General features: G+C 40.0%; 1 protein-coding gene across 12 annotated transcripts in view; it reads right to left on the reverse strand.

Moving 5' to 3' along the window:
* Window positions 1–203: 203 nt before the first annotated feature.
* Window positions 204–20348, reverse strand: part of ENOX1 (ecto-NOX disulfide-thiol exchanger 1) — a 364143-nt gene continuing 343998 nt past the window's right edge. For all 12 annotated transcript variants that reach the window (XM_077781387.1, XM_077781383.1, XM_077781384.1 and 9 more), the window contains 3 exons: window positions 7164–7266; window positions 4130–4215; window positions 204–1158 (listed from right to left, as the gene is read on the reverse strand). In XM_077781387.1, coding sequence (XP_077637513.1) covers window positions 1027–1158; window positions 4130–4215; window positions 7164–7266 — 321 coding nt within the window. In that variant the 3' untranslated portion in view covers window positions 204–1026. The remainder of the gene's footprint in view (window positions 1159–4129; window positions 4216–7163; window positions 7267–20348) is intronic.

The raw sequence follows: 20348 nt of genomic DNA on the forward strand, positions 1-20348 counted from the left end.
ATCAAAGGTCCATGCTGGTACTTCCTCTACAAATATTTTAAATTATTTTAATCTTAGCGAATATTGCAAGTTCTTTTTTGATTTATAATACATTTAACAAAGTTATCTGCAATTAATAGTTCAGGTAGGGGAAAGATGTCCAGGAGACTCTTGCTGGATTGATTAAAATTCAATAACATCAGAAGAAATACTTATGCAAACAATATGGTAGAAGTCATATTTATTGATAAAAATTAATATATCTGCTATAAAATTTTTAACAGTAATGCAACTGAATATTTATTTTGATGCATAAACCTGAATGTTACATACCAAATACAATACAGTAACACTGGTTTCCTCCTTATTTACATGTTTATGAAAATTGATATGCAATCCATGTTAAAAGAACTTGTAATGGAGAATAGTTACATTAGAAAAATAATATTCTTGATAAAGCATTCTTGAGGACTCCAATCACATTTTTCAGGCCTCTTTCAATAAGGCAAAAATCCCTGGTACAGCATATAACTTAATTTACAAAATACAATAACTTCAGACACATCTTCAAGTTTTCTTTTGGTATGCTCTTCCTCACTGTAAAATTACTCAATTCTCTTACTAAACAGAAAGAACTTTCTATAACAAAACATAATGAGTTCTATTACATATTACATATAAATCGCTGTAGCTTAGCGACCATAACTGGGCAATCTTTTTCCTTAACTGTTTGCTCAATGAGCTTTTCTTAGATGTAGGACATGTAGTATTTTGAAATCATTATGACTGTGGTAGCTTTCTTCAGTTTTCATAGGAAACAATCTGTCACATTTTGAAACTTTTTAAAAATTTTATTTTATTTTAGAAACTGGTGCACAACTACATTTCCACTCACAAGAGAACGTCACAAATGTAACTAAAATTAGGCTTGGATAACTTTGAAAACATACTACTATGTGCCCAAATCCAAATTTCTTACTTTAATACTTTATAACCCTGCCATGCTCTAGGAATTCTTCTTCTGCATAGCTTCATTACTAGTCACAGTCAGATAGTTTTAATTCCTTCAAAGGCACAAAACTTCCACCTCTTTTCCAGTGTTGCTCCTACACCGGTGAATTCTTGTTTAAACATGCGTGGCAGTCTCATCAAAAGCATTTCTATCTCATTTGCAGAGATCTGAGAAAGAAACAAAGGTAAAATTAAAGTGAGAAAGCTGCCCTGTAGCTTGTAAAGAATAAACATTAAGAACAGATGTCATAGGGGTGCAGGGGAGACAAATCCAGGCCATATGAAAACAACCAACCATTATTATTTTTTTTTAACCTTAGCCTGACATGACTTTCCAGAGCAAGTGTAGATTCTTTGAAGGAATAATTTTGCTCCTGTACATAGTATCCCACTGTAAAGCAATGACAACGGCCATGCCGGGGCTGTGGCCACAGTGTGGTATGAAGCTAAAAGCTACAGTCATGGGTGTTCTTATGAGGAGGAGGAAGCAGATGGGATCTTATTCTTCTTCTCAGCCTATGTGGTTTTGAATGCTTCTCCCAGCTCCATTGGTTTTTCTGTTTCAACAATACTTTAATCAGCTCCCTGTTGTTACTGAAGGCTGACTATCCATGCAGCCATCTTCCCTCGGTCTTACCCATTTCAGCAGCCCCAGATAATACAGCAGTAAAGCTCCCAGTTCCACATTATTCAGGATGTTTTTAACCTTTTGAAACCTTAATGACTGCTCACTTTACTAATAGGCAAGATGCTGTCATTATAGAAAACACTTTTGCAAAGGCAACCTTCCTGGTATAATCAGTGGGAAAATAAAGAAATGAACAGTTTTGGAATATGAGCCATTTTATCCTACTGCTTCTAAAGTGGTGGTCATGAAAGGAACAGCAAAGAAATCTATGGGTGCTGCCTGTTTTCCACAGGTATCTCCATGGTTTGAAAGGCTTATCTGGAAATATTTCTGCTTATTCATACTAGTAGAAACCTTCCATGGAGAAACCTTTCCTTTTTAAAACAGTATATAAACATAAAATGTGCTAATTATACTTCAGTACACCAAAGGGTGGCGAGAAAAGATCTATTGCCTCTGTAGAGGTTAGTGCAGCAGAAAAATTAAATTATTTGTTAAAGGTGGCACCAAAACTCAGTGTTGGAGGCAGTCTAAAGCCTCAGTGTGATCCAATCCATCTTTTAAGTACTCATATGGCAGCAGTGGGTGTCTGGTTACTTTTGTGTAATGTATCTGAGCTCTGTACCGAGCCCTCAGCCCACATGGGTATGCTGACCTTATCATTCCTCTTCAGGCGAGGAATGACAGGCTAACCATGGAAAGTAATTGAAATTCATCTCTGAGATTGCATCTCTGGATTGTGCTATTAAAAAGTAATTTGTTTCTACAAGCAGTTGCTTCCAAAAGACACCAACGAGGTCAAATTTTGCAGCTTGTGTTTATTATGCAGTAGGTAGGTCCAGAGGTAGCTGCAGAGATAGGAGACAATGCTCCTTCCTCGAGGGCTCTGTTCGCAAGTCAAGAACTTGACCCTGGCAGCCCCACATGTTACTCATGTGAGCAAAAACTCAAGGGCAGAGTCCACAGCCATGCATAAGAAGGGACCACAGCAGTGCAGGGTGAGAATATTGAAGAACTCACTAGGGAGAAGCAATGAGCAGCAGCAGGGCTGGAGCCCAGAGAGTCCATACTTTGGATGATTGCTATCATCACTCAAGAGATACAGAGCTGGAGAGGTCATCCATGGAAAAAAGCAGTTGAAACTTAGACAAATGCCGTGTTAAGGAAGGACTTGAAAGATAACTGAGGAGATTGGACAGACTAGGTGATGCAGGACAAGACTAAGCAAAGTGCAGGGGCACAGAGAAGCAGAAGAATGGCTGGAGGTGTGAAGTTCTGGATTTATTAGGTCTTGATAAAACCAGACATTAAAAAAAGAGTTCAAATTCACCAGTTTCTCACCTCTTTCTCTCATCCCCTACTCCCTTTTCATTGTGGGTGGCAGTGGGCTGTAAAGCACTAGCAAACCTGAGCTGCTATGGCCTGAAGGCAGTGCCTAACGAAATCATCATCCTTTCTCACTCATCAGTGCAGCCTGCTGTAATTCCAGTGAGCTTCTAGTTCAGGACCTCCTCTGCTTTTAGCTCTACACTTTTTCACAGAAACAGGGGAAGGATTCAGCATCATCCAGAAGCATGAAGCAGCTCATCAAAGCAGTGAGAAGCTGATCTTAGCTATGAGCTGAGGGAGCTGTTCAGGAACAAAACATTACTAGGATCAAAGGAGTTGTGTTGCAAGACCTGGGAAAGCACCATCATCCAAGTATTGGCAGACATGGGACAGAGCTTTGGCTGGCCACAGGGTGACCCCTGCATCCTGCAGAGCTGCTGCTTAGCACTTGGAGTACCATTCACCTGATCATTTCACACTTGAGCTTCTCACTTATGACTTGCTTAATATTCAGTGCAGAGGAATAGGCCCCTTTAGGGGCTTGATTTCATCTCATTCTACAGCAGATATTAAAAAGTAAGTCAAAGAATCTTATCCTACCAGTATTTATTGACTGTGGACTGTATGAACTTATGCATTAAACACTTTGCACACTGTTTGTGTTGGCTTCACTTTTGTATTGGCCAAGCTTCACTGAAATTAGTACACCCAATTCCTTTATGTGGTCATGTCTGCTCCCACATGGAGAAAAAGGACATGCAACATGGTCCGTTCCTGTGTTCATGAAGGTTCAGTTCAGTGTGATACATGACTTAAACTTGTCAAAGAATAAAGGGTCATCTCCAAAAACTGCACAGTTTGATGGCCATGGCCACACCTGCCTCTTGTTCTGCTTTTTTTCTCTGCAGCTATATTTCAGAATCATGTGTCATAAAATCAGCTGCTAGTCTTTGCCATTTAGAGCTCTGCTCTTCTGTGCCACAAAGGATAGCTAAGCAGTTTAAGGCAAAGACCTCAACACAAGCACTGCACTGTAATTTGCAAATGAATAAAGACTACAAACCCCCAAGCCCCATATCCCATTATCTTTCTAATGGAAATGCATGAAGAGTTTAACCTGCAGTAAAGAATAATACAATATTTCTAAAGAGAAAATAGATTTTGATTAGGTTTTTTTTTTACCCTAGAGTCCAACTGCTGCATATAAGACCAAAGATACTCTATATTGGCTCCAAAAGGGTGGACGTGAAGAAATGTGGATATGATACCTGTATTAAAACCAAACAGACACAAAGTGTTAGAATTGTCTCATACACTGTATCATTAAAACAGGCAAAACAATTCTGAAGTCTGTTCTTGCAGGTTTTTCAGTATGAATTATGATTCTTGTTTTCCTTGCATAACCCAATAAGCACAACAAAACAGCACATTTTTAATACAGTCATGGTATCGTGCCAAATACAATAGCTCATCTTCAGGAATGACAGCAGTTAGCAAGTAAGTGACCAAGATAATATACTGATGAATAAAGGAATTTCTAGACAAAGCCTTGCTGGGAGCATTTCAACTACTAATTTTATGCTTGATTTACCAATATAAAATTGTGGATATTGTAATGGTAAAATTATTGTTTATTTCCCCTTCACTAGATTCTCTGTTGTGAAAACGTTTCATACAATTGTGTCAGAACTCTCACTCCCTCAAATTTTTATAGTAATTATGCAGATGCTAGTTATGAAAAGTATTTAATCCATATTACCCCTAAATGCTGCAGAAAACACAAATGCTTTATGACATATTTGCTTATTTACTTTTTCTTAAGAGAGAGCATGTTCTGTCTATCTTCATTGTTGTTTCAAGATGATTATAAAAGGTATGGGAATTAAAAGTGGCTTAGAAGGAGTCAGGATCTAAGTCTAGAGATTTTTTTCTGCAGAGAAAATCAAGTGACAGCATTAATAAGGATGACCAGAGAAAACAAGATTTGGGGCATCAGTATTGCTAGTAAAAGCACTATTCAATTTCTCTTCTTCTAAGCAAACATTGAAAATACAAAATGGCATGTGTGTTACTTGCTGTTTGGGGAGAGCTGAACTGTAAGAATCAGAACAAATATTTTCAACTCTCTTTGGATGGGCTTCTTAGCTGAACCACCCTAGGGGAAATTTCTAATACTTAAATCATAAACACCAGGATTAAAAATGCTTACAAATGACAAAAATGGGTCACTGTATCTTATGTACTGCAGGCCATACTGCTTTCTTGATGCTGAATGAATTAGGATAATCTTGGATTTCATTTTTCCCTAAGTACTGGCCATGGTTGAAACTGATAAACACATTTTAGACTGGCTTTGCAAAGAACACCTTTTTTCCTCTTCCACTTTTCAAACATCATTTACAAACTTCTGATCCTGCATAAGGAGTGGCATGTAATAAATTTTTTACTATGTCAAGTCCTAGCAGCAGTGACCTTCTTTGTGCTGTGGGTGACTACAGGTAGCCACACAAGAGCTATAGAAACAGAAGTCAAGACCATCACGCTTGGATGAGATGACTGGAAATCTAATTTGTACTCAAATCACATTTTACCAGTGTCATTGCATCTGTTATGTGGTTCCTGAGTCTTGTCAATTCAGGACATTCAAAGCCAGCTCTTTCGTATAATGTAAATAATAAGTAATTTGTCAATATTTTGTAGTTATTGACTGGAGTTCCATTATAAACTTTTTTTGTTTTATGCTCTTTTCCTCTAAGACAACACTGCATTTTTTAAAATACAGGAAAACTTAGTGAATAGATGGAGGCAAGGCCCATTTTTCCCTTGCCACGTCTGATCATGCCTCAGAGGAAGAGATAACATGAAATCCATCTTGAGGGATCTTTAATCTTTGGACTGTAACAGTGAGTTGTGGGGGTATTATGACCAGTAATATCTTAACTGAGGTTATTCTGTTTATCTGAGTGTGCCACTGAACAGCAAATGTATGGGACCCACTCTAGGACACTGCCACTGTTTGTTACAGTCAAATAGTGAGTGACCTAGAAAAAAAGTTTGTTATTCTGTTCTTAAATTCCCATGCTTGCTTTCTCACATAATGAACTTGGAAAAGATCAAGTACTGCCCCTGCAATCAAAAATTTTAGATTTAATTATAACAAGCAGAATTCAATCAAGTCATACATTTCTGTGCATTCCACTGTTTTGCATCTCACTAGTCATAGGGAGTTTGTGTACTAAGCACTTTAAACGTTTAAATGCATTCTTCGCTTTTAAATGACCTCTTTGGTCTGAAATGAACTTGTGAATTGCTGAGTCTGTGCCTCAGCAATAACCCAGCAATCCTCCTGGTGCCTAGGTGATGAAAATGAGTTACGGTTAATCAAAATAAGGTAGTTTTGGAACTATCATTTATCAGGGTACCACTTATTTGTGAAAATACCAAACCAAAGAAATTAAACCTGTTCTTTCAGGTCAACATTTCTGTTGCCGTGCTACAGGGTACACTTTGGAATTGTGGGCCTTCATGCTCCCTGAAAACCTACCCCACTGAAACCAAATGCAAAATATGTGTGGGTCTAAATAGGGCATGTTCTTTCCAAGGGTGGCATGGGTACAGCCAGTTCTGTGTGGCTAAATGCCAGTTAGCTGGCCCACTGCATATAAGCTTTAGCTTTCGGCACTATTTAAGAGTTTATTTAAAAATTTTTATTCTAGGTAAAGGGTATGACAGTCCTTGTGGTATTCTTTATAAATATTCATATTGGTAATTCCCTCACCTAATGTCAAAGGCATAAATCTGGCTTGCTTAATTCATGTAGTATCAGTATTTTTTGCTTGGTAGTTTACTAATATTATTTCCATCACCTTCTCCTTTATCACTTTGTCTAATAATCATATAACAAGCTATACAACTCTGGCGTGCTAAATGTAAATAAAGTCATCATACATTCATGCTGCAAGTCTAAATGCAGATTCTGTAATTTTCTTCACACCTGAAATCCTTTCATTAAACTACAGAATTTTTCAGAAAGGCAAAGTTCAGTTGTATTTTAGGATTTTTCTTACTAAAAGCCATTCTGAACACAGATTAAAAAAAATATATTTGTTTTCTTTTTTACTTGTATTAGAACAACGGTGTGTGTAAACATATATGCAAAACAGAAACCTGTTAGAAGGCATTTTGTTCTCAAAAATCTTCTTTGGGGTTATCTTACCTATTAATAGTGCCTCTTTCTCTGATTTTAGACCTGGGCTTCGTTTCTCTGAGTTTTTTTCTCTGTCCTGGTTGACCAATGCTACTGTCAATACATTGATTTCCTATAAAGTTTAAAAAAACAAACAGGTGGTCATGTAGGTTTCATTTATCATGATTAAACTTGTCTGCTTCCTTTCAACTATATATAAAAAATCATTACTTTAATTCACATCTAAAGACAAGACAATTATAAATAATTGATTTGTTTGTAGAATATTAAGACACATTTTGAACTACCTTTACGCCAAGTGCTGCCAAGGAGAGAAATTTTGCTTGAGGAATAAGGAATAACTTTGTTGCTAGTGCTTCTTCATTATAACAGCTGGAGAGCTTGTGCAGTAAAATGCGGGGATGGTCAAAAAACTCACATTTTGTAGCTATTAAAGCTGTAAACCAAGACTGCCTCCAGGGAACATGGATGGAGACATTCAGCTACAGCCATAAGAGTAAATTCAGCAGTCATGAACAACATTTCTAGCTACTAGAGCACAATCCTCTGCCCTGTTACACTCTTCAGCCAGTGCCTAGCAGGGCATTGGCCCATCCTGAACAACTCTCAGGCATGTTTTGGGGGTCGGCACATTTCAGGAAGACCATTCCTAACAGGTGGTTTGCATAAAGCTGTCTTGTTTTGAGGACTGAAAGAGAACCAGTATGAAGGGCAAACAAGTCAAGGCTCCAGTTCAGGGCTCTTTTTTTCTGGAATCAGGTGGCCTGAAACACCTAAATTTCATCTGAGAGATCACATAGCAGGTGCTCCATCAGAAGTACCCAGGCAGTTGTGTAACTGGGTGTATGTAAAGTAAATAAATTACTTCCAAGGCATGCAAGTGACCTCAGAGTATATTGCACGATATTCAAGCATATCCATGGGCTGTTTCTGTGGAGCAGCCAATGTGCAATGACACGTTCCTTGGTGAGGGAGTGACTCACGCTGCTGCATCTGCTCTGGGAAATGCTCAGCAGTTCCATGCAAAACCTCGGAGGCAGAGAGGATGGCACTGGAGACACGGTGGTGTGAGGTAGGACTGTGAAGGAATGGTGCTCTTGTTCTGTTTCAGGGAGTCAAGGTAAGCTGCTGGAGGTTGTGTGGGACTGGGCAGCCTTAAATGCAAGTAGATATGTGCTATTTGGTATAATGATGTGACTCATTTAGGACATACCCATGGTGTGATGCCTTGCTCCAAAACTTTTGGCAAGGATTTTTGGCAAGAGAAGAGGGACACTAGGCTTGGGTTGCTCTGAGGCATTTCTGAAGGTGTGAATAATTCATGCTAAAAAAAGGCATAAACTCCAAAGTATGTCAAATGTGCCTCTTTATGGATGACTAAAGGCTTCACAGTCTGTGAGACTGGTAAAAAGAGTCACACACTTCCTCATATTTAATTGAAAAATAAAAAGAAACAACAAACAACATAAGCCAAAACCCCACAGTGACATAGTCTATGCTCTTCATGCTCTAAGGGGCAGCTGCCTGATGGCTCAGATGCATTGTGGCTCTAAGTGCTCCTCTGTGTCACGAAGAAGAACAGGCTGCCATGTGTCAGCCAAGGAACTCTGTGTGCACATAAGTGACATGCATGCACATGTGCATCCTCAGCCCCCAGCAACCAGGGGCTCTAACAGGCCCTGGCCCACACTGAACGAGGCGTGAGGTCCATCGGTCATCTGGGGTTTGTTGCAGTTGTAGTGGCCAGCTGAGGTGCTTCTCCTGGCCACAGATCTATGTGTAGCTGTGCACATGTCAGCCTTTGCTGGCTTTTTAGTTAGTAGAGATCAAATAACTTTTTAGCTGTGTATTTTAGTTTAGGGAGTCTGCAGTTCAAGAGTTGGCAGGGATCCCCTCTTAAAACAAGAGTGCTCCTGGTGCTCTGGCAGCTACATCACCTTGACATTAACACTCCTGTAGTGTTGTCATGCACATTATAGCAGCAGCAGCATGCTCTAAATTGTCCAGCACTGTTGATTCCCCTCCTGACAGAACCAAAGGCTAATGCAAATTCTGATCTACTGCTGGCCATGACATCCAAAAGAAGTGAAAGGAAACCCCAGCAAGAAACTGAAATAAAAGGTATTTACATTGCTTTCTCCAAGAGGGCAGTAATGACAAGGGGGCTACAGATAGAACAGAGCTGGATGAGAGATTTCATGCAGCAGAAAAGCAGAACAGCATATGCCACCAGAGCTTGTATAGGTTAAGATGCAACTTTGACTTCATCAGAGATAGAAAAGCAGTCTAAAAATAGCAATTCCTGAGGGGTGAAGGTGGGAGCAGAGAGATGTGTATTTGATATAACAGGCCCCAAACACAGCACACTTGCAGTTTCAGGTGGGATTAGAAGTTTTATCAAGCAGTGATGCAGAGAAAGAAACTATAATCCCATTGGGAGCAAGGAACAGATGGATTCTCATTTAATGCCTAGATTTGAGCCTGTGCAGAACGTTTTGTATGATTTATAGGACAGTGTAAATGGATGCTAAAGGAAGTCACATCAAGTTTTCCTTAGCTGTATGTTGGAACAGGGGATAAAAGAGTAGAAATTTTTTATGGGAAAGCCTGAGGAAATGAGTGGCAAAGATAGATACTCAGCAAACCACTGGCTTTAGAAGAAAGTTGCAGGTTCTTGGAGGCTTTAAAAGGAGACATTTCTGCCATCCAATGCTACCTGCCTCACAGAAGATAATAAATTAGATCACTCTGATGTATTCAGCTGCCAAAAGAAGTTTGCACAGGCCATGAGAAATACAGGGTGTGCATAGTCACACAAAGTAGATCAGAATTCAGTAGCAATGCTGCTAGGAATTAATAGTGGTTTAAGAGAAATGGCATAATTTGGTTTAAAAAATGTGTGTGAAATTTACCCAGAAACTGGGCTAATTATAACGTAAGTGAAAACCTTAAGAATCTGACAGCATACTGCAGATATAAATCTGGTACCTATGAAACCTTTACAGCAAATCCTCATGCAGTTAATTTACACTTTTTTAGAGGCACTACTTATGTCACCCACAGAAACAAGACTTTTAAGAGTACAAAGGTGAACAAGGCAATAAATAATTAGAAAAAACCAGTTAGGTCACCTCTCTGACGTGAGAAAAAGCTACTGATCACCAGATGCCTGAGGAAAATTTTTTAATATATACTGCATTACAGTATTTCCTTTCTTTCTTGGAGACCATTCTATTTGGCAAATTATATTTTCTGAGGCCCTAAGCAGTCTCCTTCAGCATGTTTCATTATAAAGGGAATATTTTGCTACCATCTGTCAGTTACTGCATTAAAGGACAAGAACACAGCAGAGCATGTGCAAACTGGTACTTATTGGAAATGAAATGACCCTGCAAGAAATAAACATAGTGTGTGAAAGGCTTAATCCAGGTTAAATCACACCTGGAGATCATTAGGGACCTGGTCCTATTTATTATTCAAGAATCATTTCAGGTATTGGAAAATGAGGAGGACCAATCTGATGATGACAGCTCCAGAGCTGCTCAGTATGAATGAAACCATTCTGTGTGATCTCTCACCAATGCCAGCTTGGAGCTTTTTCTTGCAAATGACACTTTAATCCATCAGCAGATGATGAAAATACATGAATTTGCCTCATGGGATTGAAATCTCTATGGTTCTGCAGAATATCCCCTGGGACCAGCATTTTCATTCAGGGCTCCCTGCATTCAGGGACCATCATTTTCATTCAGGGTTCCCAGGGAGGGACAAACAGTCTTTCTGGAAAACTTTCAGATCTTGCTGGATGAAACAGAGGATAGCAAATAACAATTTTATCCCATGGACTATTAATTTCCACCAGCAGATCTCTGATACCACCATTGACACAGAGCTGATAGCTGTGGAGAGTCATACAGTTTTGCACATGTATGTATAAAGCCTGTCTGTAAGGTGGGAGAGAAGTTTGGTTTCCATTATTCACTCAAGTACCTTGGCTTCTTTTGGAAGAGGCATGGGCAAATATATTGCTCCAAAAGTTGCCTGGTCTCACTGTCCTGAAAGCAGCTGTGTCTAACACTGGACACAAAGCACATGAGAGAGTGACTCTTGAGAGAAATGCACTTTCCAGAGAAAGACACAAAGCTCCTGAAGAGTAGATGAGATGTGGTGATATTCTACAGAAGATAGTCACAGATCCTATAAGAAAAAAAGGCTAGCTCTGCACTCCAGGGCTCTAGCAGATGAGAAAACTCCAGATATTTAGGCTGGATGCCTTGGGTCTTTCTTTCCTTTATTGGTTTCCTTTTTTCCCCTATGGAAAAATAAGATATCAAATAAAAAGTTCTCAATCTAGATAGCATTAATCCTCTTCAGGTGAGTCTTAAACTAGTGCAAAAAGGGCAGACAATATAAAATATTTGCTCTTGCCTGAAAATACATGCTAGCCAGCATCCCTAAAAATGGGGGGACTGAGGACTTGATATTCTCCATAAACACTGAGCAAGAGTTGAATAGGGCTTGCACAAAAGCTACCCTATCTGGAAACCCCTCTGGCCAGAGTGCAGTTATATACCATCTGTTGTTCAGGACTCTGCTTTGAAAGGCAGAATATAGGATTTCATGAATGTGACACTGAAGATAACGCACATGTGCTCAGGATGCAATGACATTCAAAGAGATGAAATAGTCCACTCTCTGGGTAATCCAAGTATTTGATAATTATCTTTGGATCTAGGGGGAATGATGACTGCTTGCATACTCCCTCCAAAGACCTCATTTTCTTTGTTGTAGTTTATGGAATTCTGAAGAAATGTGTGGTGAGGGGGTAAAAATAATATTGTGTCTTCTTAAAGGCTCAGTAAAAATCCCATAAACCTACCAGCCTCTGGAAAAGTTTGCATTTTTATTATATGTATAAAGCCAATTGTCTAAAGCATTAGAATAGTGGCAGAAAAAGGGAAGACTTGATGTTTGTCACAGCAGGCAAAACAGAGCAACTGCTGAATGCTGTTAGATGTAAGGGATCAGCCAGGGGATTTATGAAAGAAAATGAGTAGGAGGGGAAAAAACTATATATCTGAAACATAAGCAAAACTCGCAGGCTATTAACAGCAGGCCAGAGAGATGCTGTAGGCTTGGAAATAGAAGGTAATTTTTAAATTCTGATAGAAGAAAGAGCCACACACACATGATACCAAATCCACAGTCTATAAGATATTGAAAGGCATATGTGTACCAGCTTTGAGCACACAGAACTGGGCTTGGCCTTCAGGTGAGTTTCCCCAAACTGCTTATTGAGGACCAGGCAGGTTTGACTGCATACTTGGGTAGAAACTGGTCTGCAGCATGAAGAGCTGTATGTATTTAATTTATTTGCATTTATCTGTGAACCTCCTATAGTCTGATATAGATGAGTTTACTTTGCTAGTCTTTCTTCAAATGTACTTCAGAACTACATCTGAAAATTTAATCTTGCAGTTTTAACCTGAGTGGAGCATAATTCAATAACCAATTAAGTGAATTGAAGTCTTGCAATACTTTCAATGCACATCAAGTCAGGCATCTTAAATTTATGGGGACATGCAAGGTTGAGGTACAGGACAACTTCTGACAGCTTAGCATGGTTGTCAGTTGAGAATGGACTACTGTTCTTGTCTATGCTCTTATCCACGGTGAATTCAAAATTATTCAATCCAAGTTGAACTAAGCTACAGTGAAAGAGCTTATTTAAATTTAACTTAAATCAAATTTCCTTGCAAATGTGGCAATGTATGAGTACACTCACAGGCAGTGATTGTGACTCAGATGATCACAGCATCACAAAATCAGGCAGATGACCTTGGGAGATCTCTAGTCCAACGTTCTGCTCAGAGCAGGATCAGCTGCAGTGGCAAGGCATGTGGATGTGCAACAGAAAGGTAACAATCCAATGGCTCAGCAGTTTCTCTGCAACATCTCAGTACCTCACCCTTATCAAAAGAGGGGTACTTCTGTCCCCTGCAGAAGGGATTTTCCAACCACCATCACTTGCTCCATCCTTGTGATATTCATGATTCAAGTCTTATTTCCACAAGCACAAAGGAGTATAGAGGCACCATTACAGATGGGGAAAATGTGATAACCTAATCAGAGAAAGCAGAATCCCCTGACCCAGCTCCTCCCAGGGCAGTCACAGGAAAGTACCAGCCCCAGGAGATGAGCATGAGATCAGTCCACCTCTCTGAAGCATCCTACAGACTGAGGGAGCATTGCCTGTAGGAATACAGGACTTGTTATGGGATGTAGGAGCAGAGCATCATAAGGTTGTACAAAACCCATCTCAGCAGGGGAAGAAGTAGCAGGAAAAAAAGGGATCATGGGAAGGGATAAAAGGGAGTGGTTGCATGTAACCAGGTTGCTCATCAGTGCACTTACCTGGCCATGTCAGGCCCTGATTACTGTATAACATCCACTAAACTAATTTCTCTATTCCCAGGTGAGGGGACTCTGTTATGTGTGCATGGGCGCCTGTGAGGGCATCTGAGCACAGCAGCTGGAGAGGGATCAGCAGTGAGAGCCACTGCAGCCTGGAGTGCTGCAGTTAGAGAGACCTGGTGGTCCAAGCCACCAACTGGGGACACTGCGGAGTCATGGCTAAAATGACTACTTGGTGTGTGTTTGTGTGTGTGTGTGTGTGTGTGTGTGTGTGAGGAGCCATTTATGGGACAGACTAAGAGTCAAAGTCCAGTTTCTGGAGGGATTCACATTGTGTATATGTGTAAGTGTGCAGATGTATTTCCCACTAATGGACCTTTACCTGTGTACCTCAGTGCTCTTTGTGTTTATGAATGTTGAGTTTGTGCTGATCTGTGTGGCTGGCCATGTGTATATAGATGGACCCATGAGATGCATATGTTGTAGATGTGTGTTCTTCCACACACCTGTGACGAGTATGTGCTCAGTATAGCTGCAGATTAATTTCATGGAGCTATGACCACCTTGCCTCTGTCAGGCTGCCAGGATTCAGCATCTCCCAAAACCAGTAATACTTGGTTTGAGCCAAATTACTTTAATTCTTTCTTTAATGGAACTTGTTCCCCTTCATCGGCTACACACTGTGATGTAAAATGTGAAAATTTGGTTGAGTGTCTGAACTCTGAAAGTAACTCAAAACTGTCCTAACATAAATAAATATCACCTGTTACATAGCTCTTCTCTCAGTCTGTCCTCTTCAGTGACTGTTTCTGACTCTCTGCTGACTACTCTTCTAAAAATACTCTGACTAGAAAATTGCTTGTAATTTTGATTAATATAATTATTTTGTTGCTTCAAATGAGTTATCTTGTGCTGGTGAATTAACTACTTCCTAGAAAGCTCATATTTTACATGTTCCTGGCTCCTCACAGCCTAAGAATTGATTTTAAAAAAGCAGCTAGCCCTAAGTTAAATGGTGTTGTGACACCCTGTGTATACGCAGAGAGGTTTCTTGGTCTTTTCTATTTGTACTGGAATAACTCAGTTTACAGTAAAAATTTGCAGTGGTGCCTCACATATGAAGAGAATAAGGCAAGGAATGAGGCACCCAACCATCTGCCCAAAACCAGAGCTCTCACAAGTATGTGGTGGCACTGTTAGAGTTAGCACCAGATCAAAAGTTCATTAAGAAAAGCCTTTACTTTTCAGCGTTTTTTCTCAGGGTCTTACAAGATCCTTCTCCTTCTATACCTACCTAGTGGTGCAGAACGACATATTTGCCATATGCTGCATTGCTGGTGAATATGACTGGTCTATCATTAGAAATTATAGACACCAGATTTCATCTTTTCATAAACTTGGTAACTTACTTTGTTCTATGCAAGAAGCCAGTGTTGGTTTTGTCAGAAATACCACATTGCAATTACTTTTAAAGGACGCTCATATAGAAAATTATTTTTCAAATACACTAATACAGTATTTACCATTATTGTAAATTTAAGAGTGAATTAGCAAACAGTTGAAAACGTGAAAAGTTATCTGACATTAAAATTATACGAACAGCAATGCATACAAATTAGAACTGTGAATGTAAGACCTGGCAAATGAAAAACTTCAAATGGATGGATCTAAGGTTTGTTTATCAGATTTATTCTACATAATAGAAGCATTTTCAGGAGTGAAGATTAATTGTATTATGGTGCTTTTGACATCCTATTTTTCTGATCCATTTGCCAGAGAGATGCTTTCAACTTTTTCATTATAAAGCTTTTACTATCATAACTTTCACCTGCTGAGTTTTAGATAACTAGCAATAATCTGAAAATGCTTTTCTCATTGAAATTATCTCTTTATATTTTTTTCATTGTATTTGAGCACATTTATTTTATAGGAATGTACATATGCAAAATATGGATGACTAATAGGAAAGTTACTTCATGCTCATTTTCAAAAGTATGATCAGGTTGCTTCATTTTCTAAAGCTGGATTTATGTGTAGGTTCCTGATGACTTAACACAGATGTTTTATGTGATGTGAAGGTGGTTGCTTTGCAAGACAAAAGGTAGTTGTCATTTTGCACACTTTGTTTTAGGGAATTGCAGCAAACCAATGGCTGGCTGAATGAAAGCATCATTTGCTCACCAGCTCTGCTGAAGTCAATGAGGAGGCAGTACTTCAGGTTTACTTGAGATTGAAGATTTGTGAAAACCCTTTGAAATGGTCTTTAGCACAAATATCACTCTGCAATCTCCTCTAGAATGATGCAATTTCAAAAGAAAAGTTAAAAAGAGAGAAAGAAAAAAATGGCAGTTTGTTTCCCTTCTGAGACTTGTAGAAGTTTTGAAACTGACTTTGTTGAAATAAAAACAAGTAATAGGCAGAGAAAACCAACCTTAAATGTTTTATGAGAGTGACTGGTTTTCTTCATGGTTTTGTGCTTAAAAGATATTAATTTTAGGAATCTCCACATCTGAATATACAGAAAAGTACTTAGACACTTTGGAGTTCTTATTCCTTTGGTGTGGATCTTGATCAGGATGACAAACTCTTTCTGAGGTTCCTTAGAATGACTTGAGAATACTGTTTGATGAGAAGCTCAACATGACCCAGCAATGGGAGCTTGCAGGCCAGAAAACCAATTGTATCCTGGGCTGCATCAAAAGAAGAGTGTCCAGCAGGGCGAGGGAGGGGATTCTGCCCCTCGGCTCTGCTCTGGTGAGACTCCACCTGCACTGCTGCATCCAGCTCTGGGTCTCCTAACATAGGAAGGATACAGACCTGGTAGGGCCAGTACCAGGGGGTGAGGAGTGGCCATGCTTCTTTCTACTCCCCACCTTTTCCATTCCAGACATTTATTGTAGCCCTTCCATCACTCATTTCTTTTCATTTCCTTCAATTTAAGGCACATGGAGCATGACAGATTCAAGCAGCTCTGACCATTCACAGCTCAGCAGCTTTCCTACTTACTGTGACAGGCATGAGGAATGACCACCTCCTGAATTCAACAGCACGAGTCCTGAAAAGTAGCAGGAGTTTAACAGGCTGTTTAGGATGTTATCAAAGAGCCCACTCATCCTTCAGGAGTTCTTTTACACTGGTAGATCAAATCTTCCTGATTTCCTCCCTTTGCCACCCCAGCCCTGGTTTGCCATTTCAGAAGTCAGCAAGAGTTTCATTAGCATGGTACAGATGTCTCTGCTGGCTAAATCCGAGTCTCTGAGATTCCAGCCATGATTAAACCCTACAGGGAGCAAACAGGGAGCAGACCAAGGTATATTCTGACACAGAATGTTCTGCCTGAAGTGGATCTGGGCTGTAGCAATAACCCCTTTGTTAGTGTGCACCAAGAAATCACACCACTTCTCTTGTCCCTAATTAAGAGTGTCAGAGTGACTTGGCTTTTGATTGCAGTGAATTTTGATCATCTGAGGGAGGAGAAAGAGAACTCTGAGACACAATGATAAAACCCATTCAGCCACCCACTCAGCAAATCACAAAAGTTTTTTTTTACTTTAAATTTCATATGAGCTCCACAGGGAGACAGATCTTCAGTGCCCAGAGCTACCTGACATTTTAATATCTGATCATTATGTGGAGCCTTTCATCCCCAAGCATTTTCCCCAAGTATTTATACTGCACACGTATACAGGAGTCATCCTGTCATTTCTAGTGAGGAGTAACATTCAGCCTTATACATATGCAGCTGTGGGCTTAACCCACACAGTGTGCAAGGCAGACTGGCTTGTCAGAGCACTCAGGCTCCCCCGCAACCACCTGAAGGATGATGGGCCACCTCTGCTTCAGCCACAAACCTGCTACTGCAGTCCTGGGGGTTGTACACCACACTCATGTGCCTTCCAACCAGCTTTCAAGGAATAGATGGGAAAAAAGTGACAGAAGTGAGAAAGGAACTTCAACATCCCCTAGAGCCACTCTTCATTGAATGGTTTTCATTTGAAAGGGCTTTAAGGATCATCAAGTTCCAATCCCCTTCCATGGGCAGAGACAGCTTTCACTGGACTATATTGCTCAAAGCCCTATCCAATGTGGCCTGGAATACTTCCAGAAATGAGGCATCCACAACTTGTCTGTGCAACCTGTGCCAATGTCTCACCACCCTCACAGTAAAGAATTTCTACTTTGAATCTGATCTAAACCTGCCCTGTCAGTGTAAAACATTTTCTACTCATTGTGTTCCAACATGGCCTTGTAAAAAGTCCCTCTCCAGCTCTCTTGCAGCCCCCCCTAGTTATGTGAATTTACTCTAAGTTCTCTCCTTAGAACCTTTTTTTTCTCCAGACTAAACAACCCCAACTGCCCTGTTGTCACAGGAGAGTTGCTCCAGCCCTTTTATCATCTTCATAGCCCTCCTCTGACATTGCTCCAACAGACAGAGCTGCTTGAATCTGTCATGCTCCATGTGCCTTAAATTGAAGGAAATGAGAAAAAATGAGTGATGGAAGGGCTACAAATAAATGGCTGGAATGGAAAAGGTGGGAGGTAGAAACAGGCACGGCCACTCCTCATCCCCTGGTACTGGCCCCACCAGGACAGAAGAACCTGAATACAGACAGTAAATGTGTCTCTCTAAAGCTCCAATCCTATCAGGGTAAGGGTCCTTGCATCTTCTCCTAATGATACAACACACCCATGACGAGAAAGCAAACCCCACTCCTCTCTTCTCAAGGAGCTGTCCTCATCCCTGCACTCTCCATTATTCCTGCCTGCTCTCTTTCTACACTTGCAGAAGGGAGAAATTACAACAAAAGGGGCTGGAGGGTGTCCATAGCTTGTGCTCATTTCTTCTCAGGTGTGGCACAGAGACAAACCCCAACTTCTGGCATTCTCTGCAGGGAATGTCAGCCTTGATCTCATGGGTGTGGGAGGCCACCAGGACCCTTTCCTTATCCTCTGAAGCACCCAGATGTCATCACTTCAGTTTCTGCAGTGCCCAATCACACCCATGTGCTCCAGCAATGCCTGCTGCAAGGTCAGAGGACCTCACTGAGAGGGCCCTCAGTGACTCACATCAGTTTGCTGAGGCAAAGGTTCACAGCTTACAAACCTGGGAAGCTCAGACAGGAGAGAAACAATTCCTGACATATGCAAGGCCTGCACTGGGGTTTTCTGGCCTGTAATTTTAGACTCAAATTGCTCTTATATAAGCCATATTGAGTACATTTTTTATTGCAAGCCTGTGCTGTTCTGGGAAGAGCAAGCCTTTTGAAGAGTGGGATAACCAGGAAATGACTGTTGCACGCACAAGGAAGTGAAGCAGAAGAATCAGCAATCACTTGGGATCTTCATCACTAAAGATGACCAACTTCTATCCCACACTCCCAAACAACTGCAATGATTTTGCACTGTTCTAGCTCCTACTTCTTTCCCTGTGTTCAGGGCATTTTCTATCTCACCTGGCTCAATGTGATGCTGCCACACTAAGTGAAGCTGACACATCAAGTGGCATGTGGGACTAATATAAGGCATGTGAATGTCTTATATTAGTGAAAGCAGGCACCTTTGGATACCTAAATTACAACTTTGCATAGGGAAGTACAAGAAGTGAACACTGATGAGTTTGATGGAATTACAGACTTTTCCAAAAGTTGAACAAGGTTAACTTTTTAAATCTTTGCCTGATTTGTGGCAAAAGTAAGCCTTACTTAAAAACCATCTTTTCTTTATGAAGATCACCAGTGATTAACCTACTCTATTAAAAGAGAAATCTAAGGTGTAGTTATGGATGTGATCATTGTCAGTATAATATAAAGTGAGCAATGCAGCAATATATCCCCCCTCCTCAGGGGTCATCTGGAAACTGCTTCAAAAGCAAATACAAAAGACAAAATTAAAGGAAGAATCAGCATTAAATGTAAGACACTTGGTTCAACTCAAGAAATGCTCTGACAACAGCTTCAAGCATTCAAATGGAAAAATGCATCCCTACTTAATATTATTGATTTTGGTCTGGAGAAAAACCCACAGAACATTGTGTCCAAGCTGTGGGAGACACTAACCGAAAGCAGACAGGTGAATACGGTTAATGCCAGTACTTTGTTCAAACAACAAGACTCAAACAGAACAAAAAGCTGGTCAAAAAAAACCCTGGTGAAATCTGTTTCACTCTCTGAAATATATTCATTTTATTACATCTTTGCGATAATCAGGCAACCTTTAATGTCTTTGGCAAAATTCTGACTTTTTAACCTGATGGGAAATTCTTTAGTGACTTCAACAATGTCAGGACTTTGCCATGAAATTGCAATCTGCATTCAAAATGTTTCTGTGACCATTAACCATATCTTGCTTTGGTTTGAATGTGGCAAACTGATACTCTTGATTACAATTTTACAGCACAAAGGGTAGAGTTATTCACAACAGCCATCTAAGGAAGGCAGATAGCTGACAAGGGAGAGCAACAAACTCCTGGAAGATCACCAAGTAATTCTAAAATGTGACTTGTATAAAAAAAAAAATCTTCTTTTCTCCATTTATAGTAGAAGGATATAATGGAAATTAATCTTCTGACCCCCAAACCAAGGATGTATTCACTGTATTTGCATGCAGTGCCATATCTTTATTGAATACAGCAGTGAGCAAAAGAGGATCTTTGATCAAAAGACAACATTAATTTATGTTCTAGAGGCTTCACAGAAAGCCACTGAACTTATAGGAAGAATAGAAGAATAAATTGTCTTTGTAGAGTTAGTCACAAAACATGTGATTAGCATTTTCAGTTTG

The sequence above is a fragment of the Lonchura striata genome, chromosome 2, assembly GCF_046129695.1.
Source record: "Lonchura striata isolate bLonStr1 chromosome 2, bLonStr1.mat, whole genome shotgun sequence".
Classification (NCBI taxonomy): domain Eukaryota; kingdom Metazoa; phylum Chordata; class Aves; order Passeriformes; family Estrildidae; genus Lonchura; species Lonchura striata.